The sequence below is a fragment of the Corvus kubaryi genome, unplaced genomic scaffold, assembly GCF_017639235.1.
Source record: "Corvus kubaryi isolate FWS band 111438036 unplaced genomic scaffold, C.kubaryi_AGA036_p1.0 37322, whole genome shotgun sequence".
NCBI classification, from domain to species: Eukaryota; Metazoa; Chordata; class Aves; order Passeriformes; family Corvidae; genus Corvus; species Corvus kubaryi.
The window spans coordinates 3,684,823-3,708,507 of record NW_024581101.1 but is presented as its reverse complement, the minus strand read 5'-3'; the positions used below and the strand labels follow the sequence as shown (position 1 = coordinate 3,708,507).

The window sequence follows — 23,685 nt, the reverse complement described above, 5'->3', positions numbered from 1 at the left end:
CCATCTTTCTTCCCTTCCCTACATCCAGCACCATTCCTTGCTGTACTCAGGACATCCCTCTAAATCCAGGGGAAAAAGGATGCCCATAAAAATGCCTTATGCCAGCATGTGTTAGCACCATTACATGAAATAATTGTTCCTTGGGAGATTCTAGACAGTCAATTAACCCCCAATTCACGACTCAAGTGGCAGAGCAGACACTCAATGAATAAAGGGTAGGGGTTCAATTCTCAATTAGGATGAAGTTTTTTCCTTAATAGTTTAATCTTGTGGTCAATTAAATCCCTGAGCGTGGTATTAATTATTATATGAATTCTAGGCAACTTCTAATTTAAAGGTTAGTTATGGTGTACCACAACTGGACCAGAGTCCAGGGCTTAAATTTTTCAAAAAGCCTATTCTACCTTAGGGGCAAAAATCCTCTCTCCTGAAAAAAGACAAGGAAATGTCTTTACATTGTGCTTTCCTAATCTGGGTACTTTAAATGTCTCCTGGATTTTATACCAGAGGTAAGACTGCATTAGATACAGATCATTAGAACCCTGTTTACTGCTGCACCACATATTCGTATCACCAGTTATGATCAACAGGATTTCTAAGCAGACTTTTAGGCATTAATCTCATCTCCAATTGCTGAGCTTTATTCCTATATTGTTGGGCACAGCAGCTTGGAATAGGAGCTTACTTTTCCATCTGTTAGACATATAGAGACTATCAGTTTGTGAAGTACTTTCTTGGTACTCTTTTTGTTAGAATAAAGTCCTGGATTTCCTCGGGGAAGCAAGGGACATATGCTGGTGCTCTATGGTTTCTGAGTTACTGCAGAGATGAATTCCTCTTGGCCAGCTTTCTGTTGAATAGGTGCTGGAATCATATAAAACAGCAACTCGTGAAAAAAACACAGTAAAATAGTGAGTTCCCCGGCCAAATCAGTGATCTTTTTTCAACTAATTATTTTTCTTGCTCAAAATGAAGACAGTTTGTCTTTGAAAAGACTGTCTATCATTAAAAAAGAAAAGTATGGAAAGTTTTTGAAACAACTATAACAGATGTCATAGCAGTTGAAAGTACAATTAGAAAGCACAACGCCGCAGAAATAAAACTTCAAACAAAAGCAGAAAGAGTTCTTTGTGCACATCAATAATTTAGAATGATTTAAGAACTGTTTTATAGATGCAAGTGGAGCTCTTTCTGTCTATATATAAATCGAATGTGGTCTTTATAGGCAAACAAAAAGGGGATACAATCCTTTTAAATTATTTTTAGGATAATTGTTTCCACAACAAACATCATTATTTATCAGTTTTGAAAAGGAGCCAACTGCCAACATTTGAAATGCACAAGCCTTGGCACACAACACAGAAAATGGTAATCTCCCCCCTTTTCAAAACCAGTTTTGCATTTATTTTACACATTTGTCAAGTTCTTATCTCAAAGCCCATGCAGTGGTACCTATTTCTATCAGAAATCATTATATTTTATTTCTAATCACCTTCCCATAGCTAATTTGGTAACTCAGGAAGGGAAACCGTTATTGCTACCAGATGCTGTTACCTTCCTGCTCACTCACATATTCCTATAAATCGATTCAACAGCCTGGAAAACAAGGTTTAATGTGTGTTATTATGCCTTCTGGATTTCTTCTGTTATAATCTCTCTTTTTAGATAAACAGTCTCATTTTAGAGATGCAAACATTCTAAAGCTATGCTACAGACACTTCCCATAGTAATTCCTTCAGGAGAATACTGCAGGATACTGCTGGTCCTCTGCCAGCAGGAATTTCTCTGTAGCTTTATTTCTATGTGTAGACTTCAAGAAAAAAAGAAAAATAGCCAGCTTGGTGTATACAGAGCTGAGATTTTCCTTTTCTGATGAGGAGGAATATTAGGGAATAAACGACGGTTCTTGAGACTGTAAGTTTTGTACAGAAGTGGGAACAGATGTTCCTGTAGGTCATAGAAGAGAAAACAGTTCCTCAAAAACTTCCACACTGGAGTATCAGAACACACTTTCACCAAGTCAGCCTGGGGACAAAAAGGGAGGCCCCAGCCCAGCCACTTTGCTGCTCCAAACAGCAACACTGACAAGAAAAAAATCGAGCAAAAAGTAAAAACTGCAAACTTTGAGATTTCAGTTCTGCCATGACAATTTATTAACCCCCAAATCTGTGTAGGTTGGCCCTCATTGGTGAAAAAACCACACATTAATTCTGCCAATTTAGCAACAGCTCTTCCAGAAAGATAATCATACTTTGCAGATACTTAGGACCATTGACCCTCAGTATTTTACGTGACTGATGATACATGAGCTGCTAGCTGTGTAAAATTAAAGCTCCATACAATATTTAATATGGGCCATATAGGAAGTGATGTTTACAAAACACTCATCCTAACACACAGTACTGAAAAGTTATCTTGTGTATTAGAGAGAATTCTTACTGTGAATCAGACTCTAATCTAGAAGTACCTGACATTCTCTGCTGAGTTTTCAACATGTGTGTAGGGAGAGAAATTAATAATGAACATTCTTGAAACAACAGAACTGTCTCTCAGGAACTCATTAATTAGTTTTTGAATATTGGTGGATTTTTTTTTTTTAAATATCAAAAACTTCGTCCAAAGAAAGAAATTATGTCATGAGATATTCCTTATTATGGTTATTACTATTGCTGGTGATGCTACAGAAGTATTATGCTTTCCTTGTAATATATCAGGTAAAACAAAAATCAGTATGTATAAATACACTGTTTTTATAGAGCAATTCCAAACTCTCCTTTCTGCCTAAATCCCTCCTGCCTCCAGCGCCGAAGGCAAGATGACAATAATGTCAAAAGTCAAACAGCAGCTCTGGTGACTCCTCCTTTAATGTGTGAATTTCTCCACACTTTTGCCTGGAGGGCACCATTGTCACAGTCACTTTCTAGATTTTCAAACTAGCAACAACCAGGATAACAATAACAAATAGAGGCCTAATCGACAGCATCTAAAAAGTCTCCAGAGGTTACAGATGTATAAATAACACGTTATTTTCTAAGCAATGCTGATTTTCTGGCCTCTGTGAGTAGACACGTGTACACACACAAATTCCATTTTCTGCTCCAGCTCAGCCATCTCCCAGAGATGCTCCATCATCCAAAATATTCCACATCAAAAAGGCATCTTCCACCACACCACAAGAGGCTCTCCACTGAACCGTCAGTAAAATTTGTACAGCTCTGGCTCCCCTTGCTGACAGCACACACCCGAAAAAGCCACGGGATATGTCAGCAAATTCACACGAGCCAAGTGTAACTATCGAAATATCACAGAGCAGCCCCAGTGACGGGTAAAACAGACAGATTCAGAACTGCACCATGTTTTATGGATCGTAACATCTCAGAATACACCTGGAAGCAGAATTTTATTTATTAAACTGCTTGTTATAGCCTGTCACATTCTGTCAACTAGAAAAAAAATCTGCTTTGGAAACTACTGTCACACTGACTACAAAATAAAAGAAGAAAATAAATCAGTTGGTATTTTGACACCAACATGGAAAGGCCAAGCATGACCAAAGAAGTGTGCTGGGGAATTTTGTACGGGAATAGTCCCTCTTTCTAGTTTGTACTCATTTGCCTCTAATTTCAAAATTCACAGCTGTCTCTCCTTCCATCTTTTTATCAATCCTACTACAAGAAGGATATTCACAGCTGGGAATCTTCAGCAGAGACCCACAAGGATCTTCAAGTCCAACTCTTCAGTGAATGGCCCACACAAGGATAAAATCCCCCTTAAAACCTTGGCATTATCAGCACCAGGCTGTAACAAACTGAGCTAATCCAGTTGAAATTATATTGATTGATTACAGTTGTGGGCTCCTGCTCTTTCAGGCATGAGGATGAATTTCCAAAGTACAGCTGAGAATATGAAAAACCTACTGGGAGAACTGTCCATCCCCAGAAGCGACTGCGGCTGTAACACACAAATACCACACACAGTCCAAAGCGTTGGAGTGGCGCCTTCTGCCCCAACAATCAAACATGAAATCTGATTTCCTGAAATCTGCAGCCCCAGTCATTATCAGCTCTGCTAACAAGAATTCATGTAGCTTTATCAATGGAATTCAACACAATGTCTGAGATATAACGAAGAACGTATTTACCTGGTTTCATGACTACGCATCAAGAACAATCTTTTTCTACTTCCAGTCTGAGGTTAGTTCACTATCTTATGCATAGAATCCTAGACTGGTTAGGGTTAGAAATTCACTAAGGATTTATCACTTGTTATTATCAGGAATATTCTAATGCAGCAAGTACACAAACACTTTGGAGAGGAACCTTAATGTGCAGTTTTGCCTCAGCCTAGCTGTCCCCCCCAGAAGCCTCTGGGCACCAAGTCCTCCACAGAAGGGAAGGCAGAGCCCTTAATTGCCATCTTAATGTGACTGTTACACAGGAGACACACTCCACAGAGCCATCTTAGACATTCAAGATCAAATTAGAAAAGAAGTCCCTGAGTACATAAAAAACTGCTACACAAAATACCATCCACTAGTGCTGGATTTGCTCTTCCGACAGCAGGAGCACACACTGCTGTCACAATCATGAGCTCTGTATTTCACTGATCTGGAACATCCAGCTGTGGGCAGCAGGACAAACTCTGGCTCACTGGCAGGAACCCTCAGGAAAGAACTGTGTTTTATGAAGTGCAGCTTCTGCAAATTTCTTCAAGGTCTTCCTCAGTCACAAATCCCACAAAAAACTTCCAAAGTCACCAATCAGCAATTTTTATGACTAGTTTGAATTTTCATCTGTACTTTTATCCCTTTCTTCCTCTGTGTGTGCACAGCTGCACACTTGGGCATACAAGTGCAGGAGCACAGTGCCCCTGAGCAGGTTTGGTGCTCAGGCAGGACAGGCTAAGCCACTGTTGGTGCATTCCCTGAGATCCCAAGGATTTCTGTAACATGACAAAAACATTCAGCAACCTCTCAGGACACAGATTTTCCACATCTTACTGCTCATACCGAGGATTGAAGGTAAACTTATTAAATAACTCATAGACATTAAGAATGTCACACCAGCTGCAGGTCTCGGGTTAATGATTTTGCACCAGAGATAGCACCAAGCAGAGAATCCAATGGGTCAGTTTTAATAACAGTGCTAAGGAAAAGATTCCTGGGCCTAATCCAAAAGCTCTCTTAGGTCACTGGGTGCCAATCAACAATATTTCTCCTCTTCTTTTGCTTTTAAAATCTGCTATAGCTCAGATGAACCTACATAAAAAATTCACAGTACTGGAAGGAAAGTGGGAATGTCCCTGAAGAGACAACTGACTGAAGAGCAGCTACCTGATTTCCCTCTTATTTGCCCATTTTATTGCACAGACTGACATGAATACCTTACTAAAAATTTGTTTCAAAGCCTTTCCAGTAAAGAAAATTTCATTATTTCACCATGTTTATACAGACTTGTAATTTGTAGTGTTTAGACAGCGATACATTAAAGTCACTGAATCTAATAAATAAAACATAGTAATAAATTATATATCAATGTAAGAAACTGCCTTAGCCCATCTGCCAAGATAACTATGAAGTAGGTATTTTACTCATCAGAACAAAGCATCCTTAAAAATAATTCTGCAAATAAAGCTCTAATATAAACTCAATGTAAAAGGTGTGGCCTTGGAGTACTTCACTAGTATCTCTTGCATAACTGCCTTTACATTTATAAATCTTTCAGCAATGGTTAAGCACACAATCATAACGACATGAGTACAGACACTTAAATTTAAAGCTTTACCTTTATTACCTATTTACGTTTTGTGAATCTAAGTGTTCATACATTTTGCCTTGGTTTTACAGCTTCAGGTTTTTTTGGATTGACTGACTGACAGACAATCACATCTACTATTAGGCCACATTTTTAACAGTCATCAGTTCACTTGTAGGTTAAATTTAACAACAAAAAAACACTTGTGGAAAATGGCTTTACCCAGAATAGAGCACTGTGCTTCTTATTCTCTTAGGATAGAAAATGTAAAAATATCTCTGACTTACCCAGTGAACATTTGCACTGCGCATGTCACTCAAGGTTTTGGGAACAAGAAACTCTTAAACTCATGTACTAGTCACTCACTGCTGATGAAACGACCCCAGGGTCTGTGATACACACGCTCAGACACCAGAATGAACATGACTTCACCCCTAATTTGGGCAGTTCTTCACGTACTCATGAACACATTAGTGAAGAAAATAGTTTTTTTCTCATTGTACCTTTAACATGCCAGTATTGATGTGTCAAACAAGCAGCACGGAGACCATGTGAGGTGTTGGCACCTATTGCACACTTTGCACAGACACCGTGTGGTTCAGCTTCAAGCTCCTTGTTCTCCTTCTCATTCCTTCCCTCTCCATCTGGATGCTTTCAGATTAATTGTTGGGAAAGTCCCCTCTCTGGAGCACAGCCCCCACCAGCCTGTTGCTGTTTCAGGTGTTCTGCACCTGCTCGGTCTCCTCCCCTCACATCCTGAGTAGCCCAGTCCTCTGGCAGTGATTAATTTAAACAGCATAAACCCTCTTTTCCGCTAATGAAATACAATAAATAAATATGGTTATTCTTTCATTACTGCGGTCTCTGGCCATCTGAAAATATTTCACTCAGCAGACAGAAATGATGCAAAATTCCCCTTTCCTTGTAGCAATAAAGGGAAAGGTGTTCTTTAATAAACTGGGAAGGGATAGCTGCCAGATGCAGAGTTTGGGGACTACCGTGTGCTGGGCCGTGGGACACAGCCCCAGAGCCTGGATTTGGGCTCTGGAGATGCAGAATGGGCTAAAGGAGGGAGCACTGCCCCCAAGCAGCTCTGGGACTGCAGGGCAAGCCCCCTTCTCAGCAAAAATAATCTTTATTTGTACTCACAGCCTGCTTGAACAGTGCCTAAGTCTGACAATACAGGGCATGAATGGAATTTTCCTACAATATTTTCCTCTGCTTTGCTTTGGTGAAGCACAGCACCCCAAACCCCAAGTGAACACGTTATCCATGTCTGTATAACAACCAGCAGCATGAGCTGGGGGAGAAACCTTCCAAAAGACCAGGCTTTGGCCAAACTGCTCCCACTGAAGACATCCTGTACATCCCCACTGACTTCACTGTGGCAAGAGTTGGGCCAGTGCCTTTTATTGCTCCAGCCTATGTGAGGAGTTTGAAATATTTCTTGTCATGCAGTCAAACAGAATAATTGTACCAGCATCTAAATCCGGCTGGAAGGCACGGCCAAATTCTTTTCTGGCTCATTTCACCCTCCTAATGCCAGAATTCATATGGAGGTTTCTGTAAAACCTATACAGGGCTGTGTCAAACACAATCCTATCCCACACAATAGAGATTTTTTCCAGGATATGTATTGAAGCTGATGAATTTAAAATGTAGTTTCTGTGAGTAATTGTGCAGGTAAAATGTGGGGCTGTGTTCTGGAGGGGTTTTGTGACTGTTTCCTTGCACTAGTGATTTCAAAATAAAGTGCAGATTACTCTTGATGTGGTTTACACTCAGAAATAGATGCACAGGCAAAATGCTGGTGTAACATGATAGAAAAAGGCATTTGACAAAAACATAGTACTGTATGTAATTCATGCAGTAAAAATAATTTTAGAGATATATATATGAGAAGACCCCAAACCCTGCAGACTTCCAAAGATGTTTGACTTTGTTGTCCTCTAATGTTAAATCTGGCCATAGCTCCTCTATAAGGATGATGAAAGGACGCAGAGTAATTGAGATTTAATGCCATTTCTCTTTCAAAAAGCTTAAAGGTGTGGCCTGTAACTGGGCTCCAACCCCTCTGCAATGAGACAGACACCAGTTCTGGAAATTCTGCCCCACCAACACAATCAAACAGATCAGAGCAATTGCAACAACCTGATACTAACTGTCTTTTAAAGAAGAACTGTTGTGAAGGCATGTTCTCCTCAGCCCTAATTACCTTGAAATTACTTTGATGAGAACAAAGTGGCATATTTTTGTCTGTTGTTGAGATCATTTAAAATGGGACACGGAAAACAAAAACTGTGTATCCTGAGGGGTATTTTGTCTATAATCAGTACAGTAACTTTTATCATTTGTTTTATGCTAAGATTTCACATTAGTAGTACTCCTGATAAATTTTAGTTCCTTAATTTTCAGTTGTTGCTACCTTAATTGTTACAGAGAGCTCGGCTTTGTGAAGTTATGTCAAGGTGTGTAACACAAAAACACGTTCAATATATGCCTTCAATAATGTCTTTGTTGTTTGAAAACTTCCAACTTACAGCAAAGCTGGCATTTTATGGCCTGCAGAGCTATAAATCATTTTTAAAATCATGATGATATTACTCAAAACAGATGTGAAAACATATGTTTGCCACGGTTGTATAAACTGCTTACTTGTCATACTTAATAAATGTTGATACTTTTATTTTAACTACATTCCTTCTTAATAACTTTGAAAATCTTTTCCACGGTGAATGTATTTTACCTTGGTAAAAGCAATGGCAGGTTTGGAAAAACAAAGCTTGCTCTGTATACAAATTACATGGATGTTTTTTGCAGGGCAGGGCAGCACAGATCCCACTCTTCACACTGTCCACATCTGACTCTAAAACATTCAACAGAACTGAGCAGCACCAGAGCCCAAAATAATTAAACAGAAGAAAACAGTAACAGTATTAGGAACAAAGAATCTACACTGGACTGAGACAAATCATTGAGGACTAACCCCAGTGGTTCCTACAGAAACTGTAATAAGGTCTGTCCCACTGACAAATGCAAAATCAGCTTGGAATGACTGGATAAACAATTTCTGTATTAGTCCCACTATAATGTCATCAAAAGGTTCCAGCTCTGGAGCCATGGGATGACTTGAAAAACTACATCTGTACATGACAAAAAAAAAAAATTCTCATGCTCATATTTCCTTAAAAAAACTTGACCTCTGCAGACCAAGAAGAAAAGTAGAAACTTTGTTCTGTCTCTAAAATGATATTTTAAAATGTCTCATGATTTTGAAGCACTTCATTTCTGATGCAGGTGGATCTCTGAACACTAAATTAATTCTAAAAACATCCCCTAAGTGCATGCAGAACTAACACATGTATAAAGACGTATTTCCCAGTACTTAATCAATTACAGAAATTATGCAAAAAATGTAGACTAGGAAATGAATAAGCCTATACAACTTTAATCTTAAGGAGAATTATGTCACACAAACTGTTAGCATCAGATCTTTGTGATTTCATCCATGTTACAAGGGATGATCACAGGAGCCTGGGAACTGGGTTCACAGGTGGTGGAGGTTCAATTACTTTCGCTTTGGGGATTTCTGAATTATTTTTTCAGATTCTTAAATTGTACCTTCCTTCATCCCTCCTGAGTGACAGAACTGCTACTACCAAGAAGTACATGATTTGCATCTTTGAACCCCATAGGAAACTGAATTGTTTCACTGAAAAATGATGGAACATGTGGCAAGAAACCATGCACAGTTCAACAGAATTAAAATCAACTACACTTTCAGGCTTACATTGAACACTCACTATGCAATTAGTACAGAAATGTAATTTTTAAATCTTAGGAGTGAAGGTATGGCTGATAACTTTGCTGGTCTGTAAATGTCAACAGGAGTCAAGAGGGAAGGATTTAAGCAGGATGATCCAGAAAGAAAATTATCTCGGAATGGCACACAAGGGCTCTTTTGGGGTTCATGAAGAAAGTGCTTAAATGCCCAGAAAAGCCAGTGAATAGAAAACAGCTTCTGTCTTCAAGGAGAGCTGAGTATGAAAATACAAAATATAAGGAGGAATGACTGGATCAATCACAGACCTCTAAGGAATAGAGCTGATCATACAAAATAATGACACTGCTCAAGTAATTTTGTGAAACTCTGGAACCACAGGGCATGGAAGGGCTCCAAATTCTCTTCTGAGTAGCCCATAAAATTGCCTATACCTGCCTTCTAGTTTTCTCTGCAAATACATGAAAATCACCTCAGCCAAAATGTAAATCACTTTGTGCTTTCATTTATGATGATAAATATGAACATTTTCAGTAGACTTACAAGTCCATTTAGCTTGTGTTGTCTCTCCCTTATGTTTCTTTTCCTTCACATCTTTTTCACTCTAAAACCTCACTATCCCCCTCAGTATCTCTTTGCAGTATTTTCCCAGAATAAATCCCTGAGTATCCACTTCTCCAGCACCCAAGAACCACTGCACAGAGAACCCGGCAGAGGAAGCACTTCCCCGCCTACAGGAGAATCCCCCAAGGCCAAACATCACCTCTCCCCTTGCTGCCCCTCACTGGTGAGACAATATAAATTTATATTGCTCACCCAGAGCATCAGAGACTCGGCACACACATCCCCTGAAGCCAAACAAACAACACCACGTGACTGATCAAATATTTGCTCAGAACTTCATAAATAATTGAGCCAAAAGACCTGCAAAATATTACCCTCATGCTATATAAACAGAGAGAAGCAAAGTTCTGATTGCTTTACTCACTTCCATGTGAGTTCACTGGATACATTATTCATTGCAATTAGGCACTTAGTTCTCTTAAATTAATAATATAATGTCATTGCATATGCAGAATACGAGAAAAAGGAATAAAACATGTAATAAGTGGAATTAAATGCCTGAGATTGAAAACAGTCTGTGATTTTACCTTTCTCCTTCTGTATTTTTTTTAGGCTGGTCCCAGTTTCTTGGTCAATGAGTTCTCCTTCCCTGCTGTTGGTCAGCATAGCTAAAACAATCAGAGGGCAGAGTTATATAACACTGTCAGTAAAAAAATGTGAAGAGAAAAGAAAATATTAAATTCTATTTCCTCTTGGTCGATATTTTGGTATTTTAACTCTTAGAGCCAAGCAAAATAAGCAATTAAAACGAATCTGCTCAAGTTTATTACACAAGGACACCAAAATAAAATACAAATTACCACTGAGGTGAATGTGATTTCTTATGAAATGCTCAAATTAATTAATTAATGGGAAAAATACTTCACCAAAACCATTTTGGGGAAAAATACATTTAAGGATTTAAGTATTAGTAATTATCTATAAAGCAGTAAGCTTAATAAAAACCACAGATTGAGAGATCATAGCCCAAACTGACTGGTGACAGTGAACCCCCCCCATGTTTTAGTGCTGAAGGGAATTCTTTACTTAACACCTGCAAGCTCAGCGAGAGCTGTGCAGTTTATGACTTCAGGATGCCTCTTTTCTTTGTTCTTACTTGATCAAAACATTTCCTTCTCTGCAATCAACCAATTACAGACTTTACAGTTATTCCAGGGAGGACACTTGTTACAAACTTCATCACCATACTTTAGGGAAAGCTTTTCTTTTTAAGTGCCAAAGTAAAAACATTGTATTTCTATCAACAAAAAATATTTATCCCTATTTTTACAATAGTAAGCACTAGACCTCTACACAGAGACAGCAACACTCCCTTTCCACTGCTGCTACAGGAAGTTAAATTTCTTGTCCTGTGTTATTTCCAGCCCTATTTTACACAGGAAAAAGATGAGGGAATCTACTCCACAGTCTCTGCCCTGTGTGTGTGCACAGGTTTAGGCAAAGAATTCAGGTTCTATCCACTGTGCTGGGCAGTGCCCTGGTGCTGCTGCAAGAACCAGGGTCAGAACTGCAAAATCCCAGGAAGCAGCTGAGTAGTTTGTGGAGGGGAGGGAATTCTCCAGTGACTCACACAGAGTGCATGGCTTTTGTGGTTTAAATCTGGCTCAGCAATGCCTGCACGGGCTCCAGGCCATGAGGAGACAGCAGTGTTGACACACACTGAAGTAAAGAGATGTTAATTGACTTGCCCATGATCCCTCTTGGAAGCACCACGAATAGGATCTAAACTTCCTCTAGACTGAATTAGCATTTTAATCGATAGTGCACAGGCTGTGAAAGCTGTGCTGGAGAGACCAAAAAAGTCAGAAAGGCCTCAGCCTCAGGGTGATGAAGGAATGTGTGGGCACAAGGAGGTTTTTGGAACAAAGAAGTCATCATATAATCTGTGACTTTCCTCACACACATATGAAGGAAAAGATACCTTGCTCTTTTTCAACTGCAGGTGCCTTGAGCAGCACTTCCCTACCCCAGCATGCAAGAGGAGCTGGCTGTACCAGGGAAGGGTACAAGGGTGATCCCTCTGTGCACGGGACACTGGCACGGGGGAATCCGAGGGGCTGGGCTTTGCTGAGTGATGAACTTAATTAAAAACCCACAGGAATGGAACTTTCTGGGTATTTCATAGCAAGTGAGCCCTTCCTGCGAGTCCCCCAGCAAATAAATATTGGCCTCAACAAACTTCTCAAGTGGCTGAGGTGGGAAGCGAGGCTGTGGGTGGGCACTGACCGATCCTGTCGGGAGTGTTGTCCAGCTGGGACGGGGAGCTGGACACGCTGCTGCTGGGGTGGGAGGACGCGTGGCTGCCGGGCCGCTGGCTGTCCTCCAGGGACGGCGCCGGGGAAGGGCTGTCCTGGATCCTCTCCTGCAAACAGAAGCAAAGCAAGGCCTGTGACATCTCATTCACGGGCTTCACCAGAGTTCAAACGAAAAATGAGGCTTGAAAGTAATGATAACAAATGGTCTTTCTGAGGTAAACAGTGAATAGAACTCACGTCTTAAGAGCACTATAGTCATCTACAGCCAAAACCAATACAGGCTTCTACAAGCAACGTGTCTGAGCTTAGCTTATCATTTGCCACCTTTTTCTTGTTGGCAACTTTTTATGTTCTAAGTTTTTCACACGTAGGAACATACAAAATACCCTTTCATGTTGCTTTCACAAACTACTTTTAGTCTACAGGTAGAAATATTGCCATGTGAGTCACATTTCAAATAAACAATCCAGCGTTTGACTGAACTATCACTAAATGCAGTCAAATTTGTAATTAGAATCTGTACTTACTTGTTAATTTGTAACTAGAATCTGTACCTGAATAAATTACACCAGTATGTTCTCAGGGTAGCACCTGGACAAATGACAAAAGCTATAGTACTGGTAAGAACTTCCCTCTTGCATGAAAAGCATCACTGGCTAACCAAAACAAGAGTCTGCTTGCAAGTTCTTATGTTTATATTTGCACGTGAAACTTTGGTATTAACCTCTAATTTAAATATTTATAGAACCTGAGGTATGGAGAAAAAAAAAGGATAAGAAATAAAAAAAAAAAAAAAAATTATTTAAAAAAAAGGCAAAGTGAAATTCTGCATTTCTGTGTATCTACACTTGCAAATTGCCTGAAGATGCCATGGAATTATCATCAGGAAAAACTTTTAGGAACAAGCAAGGCATAAGTAAAAATTCATCCTGTCTTAAGACAAGAGACTGTGAGACCACTTGAGATCCTTCCAACCCAGTGTTTCCACACATACACTTTTAATTAGAAATTCCAGGGCCCTTCATTCTTGTTACCAGAACCAGCAGAAAATGAGAATCTTCTGAAAGGGACAATCAGGGCCTGAGATACTTCAGATGTTCTTCTCTTAAAATGCCTTTATTGTCTCAAAACCTCTGTTGAAGTCCTTGAGGGTGTAGTTCCAAGGCAGAGACACTAACGAGAAGAAATGGTTGAATTTACAGAACTCCAGAAACCAAACCTTTGGAGCTGCCCTCATCCCTGGCCTTCAGCTGCTTCCTGTGGAAACCTAGAACTGAAATATTACTTTCTTTTTTTTTAAAAAAGATTTTTCTTGCCTCTACCTCACTAAAAATCACAATTACAGTTCATCTGGGAAAGTTGTCTCAAAGGAACTTTGCAATCTTTCCTCCTGTCTAACCTATTCTAAAGATGTTTCATTAGGAATAGTCAGTCTGGCTGCTTGGTACCAATTTACTGTGTGCTCTGGAAAATAAACTCAGTAGCATCCGAACTTTTAATGCAATTTTCTAGGTGGAAGCCTGAATCAATAATGTAGCTTTGGGAAGAGCATGGTGGTTCCTAGAAGTTCTTCCATTATAAATACCTGATATAAAAGCTGCTGTTTGGATGTATCAGGGCAATTCATTAATTGCACTGCCAGCCAGATCAACAAGAATATTCTGTTACTCATTAAAACCACCCCTCTAAGCCACACTCATCTTTGTATTTACATACACTTCTGAGAGTTATGCAGAGGGAACATGAGGTTGGATCCTCCTCAGAGCATGGGATGGCATTTCCCTATTCCAACCACAGCAGCTGAGAACGTGGTACTGGATGTGGTTTTAATAGGATTGTTACTGCACAGTAAGTAACAACCCAGCCTCAAAACCATGTAGCAGATGTGTATCTATTACATAGCTGTTAATCCTCAATGGATCAGTTTCACTAATTATCTGTTATTTAACCAACATACAGTAACTAATAGATCTTAAAGGGAGACTTTTAATGCTAATATTTAACAGATATCAGTCTATTACGTTGAGTCACAAGTTTTTGTAATTTTGAAAACTGAATGGTTTTATACAAATTAATTTTCAAACTCTGTGGGAAAAAACAAGCCCAAGTCACTGATCTTAAAGTCTCCTGTGTTTTCTTCCTTTTGGTCTCCAAAAGAGAGCATTTAGAGGCTACTGAGATGAACAGATGAGTAGAGACTTTGTGGATGTGCTGCTTACTGAGTTGCTTTTAAAAGTCACATTCTTACCCCAAGAAGTACTGTCCTAAATAACAATGACTCATACACATGCAATCCTGTCCATAAGTCCTGTGTGTTTTTTACCTTCATGCAAGTAATAGCTTCCAAATAGGTTCCTGCTAACAGGTTACAACTCTGCAATTTCATTTGCCTGGATTTCAGTTTGAACAGTCCTCTTTGGCACTATTTCCTCTCTTTTTACCGCAAAGAGCACTCCATTTACAATTAAGATATCATTTTGAAATGATTCATTTTACAGAGGAGTGCATAGTTTAAGTAAATTTCATTGTCTACTGCAACCATGAAAATGAATAGCCAAGGAGAGGACATGCCAACTGTTCTGCAAAAAAACCCTATGAACAAATATGACTAGGAATTAACACTTAGATATCACACAAACAGCCATATATGTCATCTTAAATGGGAGTTATTTGAGTAATTCAAAAGCTGATGATTTGGAAAAGCAAAGTACTCCAGCTCCTTCTGGTAACTGCATTTCCCATTGTCTCTCACTATGAAATAATCTCTGCTGTGAATAATTTGCCTTCAAACTCAGGGTCTTGGTTTGAAATCTTCAGGTAGAAGTGTCAAATAGTAATGTCATTCTTAATCACACAGTGAGTCACTTTCTAAGAGAATTAGTTGATTATGCCACCTAATGTCTTACCAGTTACACCAATTTACCTGCACAGGGAAGGCAGAGTTTTCCCTATAAGCAACAAAGGAGCTGAAATTCCCTCTGTATCATATGTGCTCCAAATGAGGATGGAGTATCATCATGTGAGCCTGCACATGGATCAAGAAATTGTCCATTTCTCAATGTTTGTGTGGAAATGTGCTGAATTTCCCCTACTATAATGAATAATGCTGTGAGCAGACTCTTCTTTTGCTAGTAAACAGATCCATTTTTCAGTCCTGTAATCAGTATGCATCTATTTAGCTACTTAACAGCAATGTGCTCTGGTTCATTAGGTAGCTACTGTTGTGTCTCAGCCTAGTTAAAATTTCACAGCAAGTTAATCTATTTTATTACAAATGAGAACACAAGTGATAATGTCCTCACCATTTTCCAAATACAGGGTTAACAGTATTTGTAACAAATCAATGAGGGCATTTAAATAGGAAAATTGCAAATCTAAAACCTTAACATTTTGGTTTACACATTGATGACTTCATTCCATTATTCATCTATGTATTTCACAACCTTGTTCCTTTTCATATATTCTATTTTTTTTCCCCTTGAAAATGGCTCTGTTCCCCTGCACCCTGCAGGGCAGCCTGGTCCTACGCTAGGCAAATTCACAGTAATAAAGGAACATCCCTAAATAAAGTACTATTTTCTCCATTTATACTTCTTCCTATTCATAAATTTGCAAGATTAATATTCCAGGTTATAATTTAATGAATTATACATAAGGATTCTACAGATTGTGAGAATTTTATGAAAAATGAAAACATTTCTCAAGATCTCCCCTATTTATCTACCTACAGTACCTACTTTATCTCATCTTTTTTCCTTCCTTTACAGAGCTGTAACATAAATTCTCAAAAAGGACTTTTCCAGTATTTAATCCTCTTGAAGGGTAATATATTTGTCTCACTAAAGATCAGTGTCCTTCTCTGCCTCAGAAAATGTAGCTATAGAGCTTGACATTGTTAATTTTAGTTGTGATTTAGTTTAACGGCACTGAAGTCATGAACTCACCCAATTTCCAGACAGATCCTTGATTTCAGCTCAATATCCCTCTTCTCTCCCCTGTGAGGGAGTATTCCACACCATTAATAGGAAACACTACACAGTAGTTGCATCCACACAAGTTTTATTTGAAATATATATGAACAGCTTACCTATTTTTGACATAATCATCTTGACCTTAATTCCTTACCTCTGATTTTTTTATAGTATTGATCTTCATTTTATGTCAAGAGTTTACAGAAATGATGCTGCTGGGTTTTCCTTTTTATTTTTCTTTATTCTTAGTTGTAATGTAGTTGTAATTACTCTTCCAAATGATAATCTATTAATGAGTTCCTGGAGGATTTAATGGCATTTCACTGCTGACAAGCAGGTTTTGGAAGTTTGTCTGAGTCCTGGATGTTTTATTCAGACATTTATCTTGATATTTCATATTTAACTGAGCTACTGCTGTTCTACTCTACAGGGCTCTGCAGTGGCTGGAATTCACCCTCTCTAGTGAAATGGAAAGAAAGGAAAAATGGAGATTCTACTGGTTTTAGGCCTAGATTAGAGTTTCCAAGTACTGTAAGAAAGATTTCAAGCCGATGTTGGCCATGTTGGAAGAAAAGAGTTCATGGGCTCTGGCACAAAAAATCCCAGCATTAATTTGCACACTGGTTCCCCACTGGAATGTTTATTGTGCCACACCTCGACCTCCCAGTGGTCGCAAAATCTCCATTCATATTCTCAAAATGGACAACACAGTAAAATAAAAAAATTTTAGAAACCAGAGTCTGACTCCTCTGGAGGGGTCTGTGAAGCCAGGACGGGCGGGCAGAGTGTGCCTGCAGCCTTCCCCACCTCCAGCCCCAATTCCCTGCTGAGCTACCTCTGCTCCCCCCTCCCTGGCTGAATCCCATCCTCAGCAAGTGAGAAGAGTAAGAAAAGTTAATGCAATTCACAATTTCAGTCAGCAAAGACCTGAATTGCTAAAACTTCCTTTTTGTAGTTAACACTAAGACGTATTTCTTTCCAATTGACCTTAGTTGATACTAATGCTGTCTGAATTCTAATAACCAACACATTTTTAATAGTTTTCTATACTTTACAGCTCTTAACTGATGGACTCCTGAATTTAGGCTTTTCTAAGGAAAAAACCAGCCCTGCCACAGGAAGCTGGAGCTGTGCTACACCTGAACTGATGCCAACAAGAACTGGGATGGTCACACTCACTGTTTCCAGGCTAGAGAAGGGCAGTTTGGTTTGGATTTTGAGTCACTCCACCCTGGAAATGAGCACACAGAGACTGGGGCTGACTTGTTAGTCTTCTGAGCTACCTAGAGTACCTGTGATTGCTGTAGGTACTGGAGATGAACGAGGTAAACAGCTGGTCTAAAAACCAAGATAGGATCTGTGTGTCTGAAAGCCAGCTGGATCCCATTCATCTTTTGCAGTGTATTGGGAAGTCATTCGCTTAAAATATGTACTTTGCCATTTAAAATGTGATTTTTTTTCACTGTGTACATGTAGTTGTTTCAGTTGTAGTCCACTGGCAATTATTTTCTCACAGAATTTAAGAAATCATAAAAACTCCTACATTTACTGAATTTAATACCAGATGTTCACTCACTAATTCCATTACCTTGTGACTACTTCCTATCAATCCATTAATTGCCAGCTGCTCAGCCAAACAGAGAAGTGCAGCTAATCAGATGGTGCTGGGAAACAGCCAAACAGGAGCTGCCTTCTTCCCCATTTCTTAAATTAGCAGTCACTGGGATAGCCATGGAAACCTTCACTCCTGGATTAAGATCTTGACATTTTACTTTGAATCTGAGAGCACAACAGTGCCTGAAACTGGAAAGGATCTCACAGTGGAAACCTGGTACTTGTTCCCCTCTCCTGAATTGTTTCACCCAGGGCTGCCATGGAAGGGAGGAAAGGCAGGACTAATGATGATAATGCTCTACCTCATCTACGTGAGAGCCATATTAGTTATTAAGGACAAATGCAAATGACTAAGCTAATACTAAAAAGATCTGAGCCAGAACTAAGAGCTTAAATGTGCTTGGCCTAACAATTTTCCTTTGCAAGCTCTGCAAAAAGAGGTGTTTCTGATTGGATTTTTTTTCCACTTGGAAGTTTAAAATAAGTATTCAATGCTTAAAACCTCCCTATGAGGGTGGTAAGGAGGCAGGCGTTCCTGGCACTGCAGGGAGAGGGACAGCCTCCCTCCAGAGGAGGAGATGAGAAGGGTATCTAATGCCATTTGAAAGGATCTGAACATCCCTAAACAGAGTAATTTCTCTGAATCAGTGAGTAAAGAGATACAAACACTCACTTCTCCTTTGCCTCAAATACAGCCACAGAAATTAACCTTATAAGAAACAAACAAACTCCTGTGACTCACACCTCACTCTCCTAACATATCCCAGTCCCATTCCTGGGCTATCAGGAATCAGCTGCCAGCAATGAACACGTGCCATGGAACAGGACAGAATAAATCTAACGTTGAGAAAAATCACACACATTGTAGAGAAGTTTTATTTTATAGATGTTGCAATATTCTGAAAACAATTCATAATGGATTGAATGCACAGAGAGATATGAAATTACTTATGTTACAAAGCCTGTAGTGGGAAATGTTTCTATTGTGAGAAGAAGTGTTTCAGAGAATTCTCAGATGGCCACATTTTTCTGGCTGTCAGGTAAATATTATGAATGTGAGTTGTAGAGCACACAGAAAATAGCACCTCTCAGCAATAATTACACAGCCCATCTGTATTCTCTTCAGGGAATTTAAAATCATGTCATATATATCCTTTACAAATCCCACAAAATCAGGAGAAAAACAAAACTCAAAGAGAAGAAGACTCAAAAATCTCTACTGCATGTCCAGATGCCATTGTTCAAATAATGCTTTGCTCTGCTTGTCAGATTAGTTTCTAAAGTACATTGGGCTGAAATTCTCAAGGAATTCTGAAATATGAAAATGCTTTAATTTTTTTTTAAAAGCCTTTTAATTACTTTTCCTTTTTTCTGTGTTTCCCATTTGCACTCAAGAAAAGCACCATTTATTTGTAGCTGGGACCTTGATGAGAGCAAGAAAGAATGAGAGGAAAGCAGGAATACAGCAAGCATGAGGGGATGACAACAGAAGAAAAATGGACAGCAGGAAACCAATTTTCAGAACTACTCCTACTCGGGAGAAGCACATCCCTCAGCAGCTCCAAAGAGGCTGTTTGCCAGAAGGAAAGGGAGGGAGCATGAGGAGGAAGAGGGTGAGACATGAGCAGGAGGAGCAAGGAGAGTGTAAAATATGTCAGGTAACTAAAACCAGAAGCAAGGAAAATTTGGGAGAAAACAAGTCCCAAATCTCTGGCATGAAGTTTTGCCTCATTACTCTCAGTACTCTTTGCATATCCAACACAAAAGGCGCAGCTCGAGGCCCCTGGTTTGGGTTTGGTTCCCACAATTTCAAGCTCAGCCTAACCACGGTATTTCCCACCAGCCTGTTCCCAAGGACATCTGGGAAAGTGGCTTTTCAGTGAACAAAGATTATCACAGCCACAGCTCCAGCTCTGGCTCCTGCCAGCCCTCCCTTCACTTTCCTAACCCCAAACCTCTCCCCTGACCTCTCCCTGCTTTTTGGCTGAACTTGTGTAAACCAGTATGTTTTTAGTCATGTAAGGTCATATTTGTTACAGGTGCACTGTAAAATAAAAATCTTCACACTCTGCAGCTACTGCTCTCTGGAGCTGCGTGTTTTACAAACATCAGTGAAAAATCCTTTCACTTTTCTGTAAAGTGCTCATCCAAACTTTCCTTCTGAACATCTGAAAATGTTGTCACTGAGTATCAGGGTATTATGATAGTAAACTGCTGCATTTATTCATAGAATCACAGATAGGTTTGGGTTTGAAAGACCTTAAAGGTCACCTCATCCCACCCTTGCCATGGGCAGGGACACCTTCCACTAGACCAGGGTGCTCCATCCAACCTGGCCTTAAGCATTCAATGCTCTTTCTAGCCCAAACCATGACTCAAGTGTACTCAGCCAAATTCCACCCCAGACTGGTTCTCATTTGACACCATTTCTGGATTGCAGAGCAAGTCCAGCTGAAGAACAGCTCTGGGAAAAAAAAAGAACTAACAGGACAATGGATGCAAGAGGGAGAATAGAGAGAGTGATGAAGTCAGTGTTGCTGTCAAACTTTGCTTTTGCCCTATGAGACCCCCAATAATAGAGATTCTTCTGAGCCATTTGAGCCAAGTTTCAAACACAGCAAGCTCCTTCAGATGTGCAGTAAATCCCTGTAAGGCTGGATTTATCACAGGGGCACTGCCAGGACTCTGGCCACAGTGCTGCTGGTGCTGCTATAATCACATCACATCACGTTATAGATGGCTAAGAAGGTTTTGTGAGCCTGGCCATTGTGCCTCCCTAATTTATGGTGTTCCTGTCAGGGAGAAATCAAGTTTCATAGTTATGACATTTCTTTCTAGAGCACTAAATGTTAACTTTGCTGATCATGCATATCTTGGTAGAACAGCTTATTTCTAAATGGCAAACGTGATATAAAAAGCATAATGACTTCATTCAAAACCTTATAAAGCAGCTGATTCTCACACCTATAGAAAACAGGCCAAGTGGTATTTTAGTCATCAGACTATGGAAACAGACACACACTCAATATATTTGATTCCTTTCTCCTATTTTAAGTAAAAACATGATGCTGGGATGGCATTCTACTGAAAACTTACCTTGTTTTGTACTTATTAAATGCACTTCAACAATGTCCTATAATAAAAGTATTACTGACAGCAGGAGCAGCAATGCTTTTTGTTTACACGTTTCATTTTGTACAAGAATTTCATGTTAACTGGTCATCATTCTGTGCTGGGTGATTGTACATAAGGGAAGGAAGGACAAAAGGAGCTTCACACTGTAATAAAATTCATCTACAGTCTCAGAACTAGAGATGGTGCAAACAAACTAGAGAAAGGTGCAGCACCGCTTGACAGGTGAGAGTAACACAGCAAAGGATGCACACTGCCTCTGTCATGCTGGCTACTGGTGCATTTTCCTCTGCAAAATGAGAGGAAATAATTCCCACCAGAGTGCTGGTGAGACCTCGTGTTGCTGTGGAGATGCTGTGTATCCTCTAGTGCAGGTGTTGGGGGAAAAAATTGCTGTAAATGAGTAACTCACATCAGCAAGGGCCTGCTAAATAACACCCTGAAACCCAAATGCCTGCAAAAACTGCAGTTTAAATTACAAAGTACTAGCATTGTTTACAAATATGTATTTAATCTTCATTTTGACATACTGGTAACATTTAGAATACAACCAAAGCTTCTGCAAGTTTACTTCTACAAATATTCCACTGCACTTTAAATTAGGGTTTTGTCAAGAGGTCTCTGAACAGGTAAAGAAAAGGTTATGGTTTGAAATTAATGGAACCTCAACCAGTATCTAACAATTTAATGACTTCCATTACCTAATGGACAGCTGGACATCACAAAGAGACGTTTTCCCCATCCAGCTAACAACTGTTCAGGTACACTGATGATAAAGAGAAGTTTTTACGGATCTTAATCCTGAGTAGGGATCCTAATGAGAAATGTCACCCCTGAATTTTCTGAACCTCCCCAGAATCCAAGGGGAAAAAAAAAAAAAGTCAACAAAACCAATGCATTCAGAACAACATTTGCCCTAATCTGGAAGTGGACTCTCAGTAAAAAAGAAAAACACCCTGAGGCAATTTTGGAGCTGCTCAGGGCCAGAAAGAAAATCAGAAGGAAAACAAACCTCTCCAAAACCTCAGCAACCTCAGAGGGATGCAGTATTTTACTGCAGGGATGTGATGAGAGACATTTGCTGTCCCCATTGAGAGGATGTTGCTAGCAGAACATACAGGCATGAACAAGAAAAATGTGCTTGGGTACTGTGAGTTTCTTTCCCTGCTTGATCTAGAAACAAAATCTCCTGCAGCACCAACCTGTGACAAAAGGAAGTACAACACAACCCTCACTAATGTATCCTCACAACTGGCCTGTAATGTTGGAAATAGGAACTTGCTCAATGAAAAAATAATGAATCGCTGTAATTAATATGTTTTACAATAAAGATATGTTCAGCACATCAGTGAGTTGTTAGAATAAAGCAACTCAGGTTCCAGAGTGACAAGGATACATGACTGTAAATGAGCACAAATATTGAAATGAAGACATTTACTTTCCAGAACAGATAGCTCTGTAGACTCATGTATTTAAACCGAAAGAAAAATGGACTAAACTAATGAACTTTCAAAGCTGACAACATTTTACTTTGTCAACAAGAAAAACCCACATGTGCATGGACACACACACACAAGTCAGACTGCTAACACCTTTAATTTTTGCTCAGTAAGTGGACACACTGTTTTAGAGAATCCCATCACACCAATCCTTCACATGCACTGAGCCCACATACTTGTACTTGGAAAATTTCTTGTTTTTAATGCATTTTTGAGTGTGTGGCGGGACAGCAGCTCTCCACAAAAGCAAGAAACTTTCTGAACAACCTGCTTGGTAGAGACTACAACAAGCCTTTCAAAATACAAACATGTTTTAATCAACCAGAAGGAAGTTCAGGTTTGCCTACCAGAGACTCTACTCACTAAAGTACTTGTGATAATTTTCTGAGGTTCTGGATTTGCACTGCACTGGAGTTCCTGTCATGTTCCACAGCCTCACTACGGTACTTGTGATGATTTTCTCTGCTATTTACCTGCTCTGGATTTGCAGTGCACTAAAATTCCTGTCATGTCGTACAGTATTTTCTCTTAAGTTTGACTTCAAACAACGTTTTAGAGGAGTTACTGAGCTTTCACAGATCTTAGTCTAGCCTGTAGCGAGTGTTAGTGTCCATTTTTAATTACATGACAGACTTATTGACAGATGAGAGCAGCTGAACCTCTTGGCTGCAGTGGTGGGTGTTGCTCAGTGTCGGGAGCAGCCCAGGTGAGCTGGAGCAGTGTGACCTCACAGCCCCACCCTTCTCCTCCCTGAGAGGGTCACTGCAAATGCTCTGTAAGCCAAGAGGAGCAGCTTTGAGCAGGTGGGAGAGGTGCCTTACCTTGATGACGGAGGCCCCAGCCCTGGAGAGGGGGCTGTGCATCTGCGCCGCCGCTGCCATGTTGGCGATGGTGTTGAGATGGTTCATCTGGTTCATGGCCATGGCCACCGAGGCCGGGGGGAGGCTGACGGGGAGCAGGGGGTGCGGCATCATCATGAAGGGCAGGTCTATCCCTGCGGAGAGCACGGCCACGTCACTCGGACACCCTGTAGGGCCCACGTCCCACTGCCACATC

The 23,685-nt window shown here is 39.9% G+C and overlaps 1 protein-coding gene across 4 annotated transcripts in view; it reads right to left on the bottom strand.

The window, feature by feature from the left end:
- Positions 1 to 23,685, bottom strand: part of DACH2 (dachshund family transcription factor 2) — a 249,477-nt gene that overhangs the window by 33,473 nt on the left and 192,319 nt on the right. For all 4 annotated transcript variants that reach the window (XM_042029275.1, XM_042029274.1, XM_042029276.1 and 1 more), the window contains exons 5-7: positions 23,451 to 23,623; positions 12,385 to 12,520; positions 10,686 to 10,766 (exon numbers count right to left, since the gene is read on the bottom strand). In XM_042029275.1, coding sequence (XP_041885209.1) covers positions 10,686 to 10,766; positions 12,385 to 12,520; positions 23,451 to 23,623 — 390 coding nt within the window. The remainder of the gene's footprint in view (positions 1 to 10,685; positions 10,767 to 12,384; positions 12,521 to 23,450; positions 23,624 to 23,685) is intronic.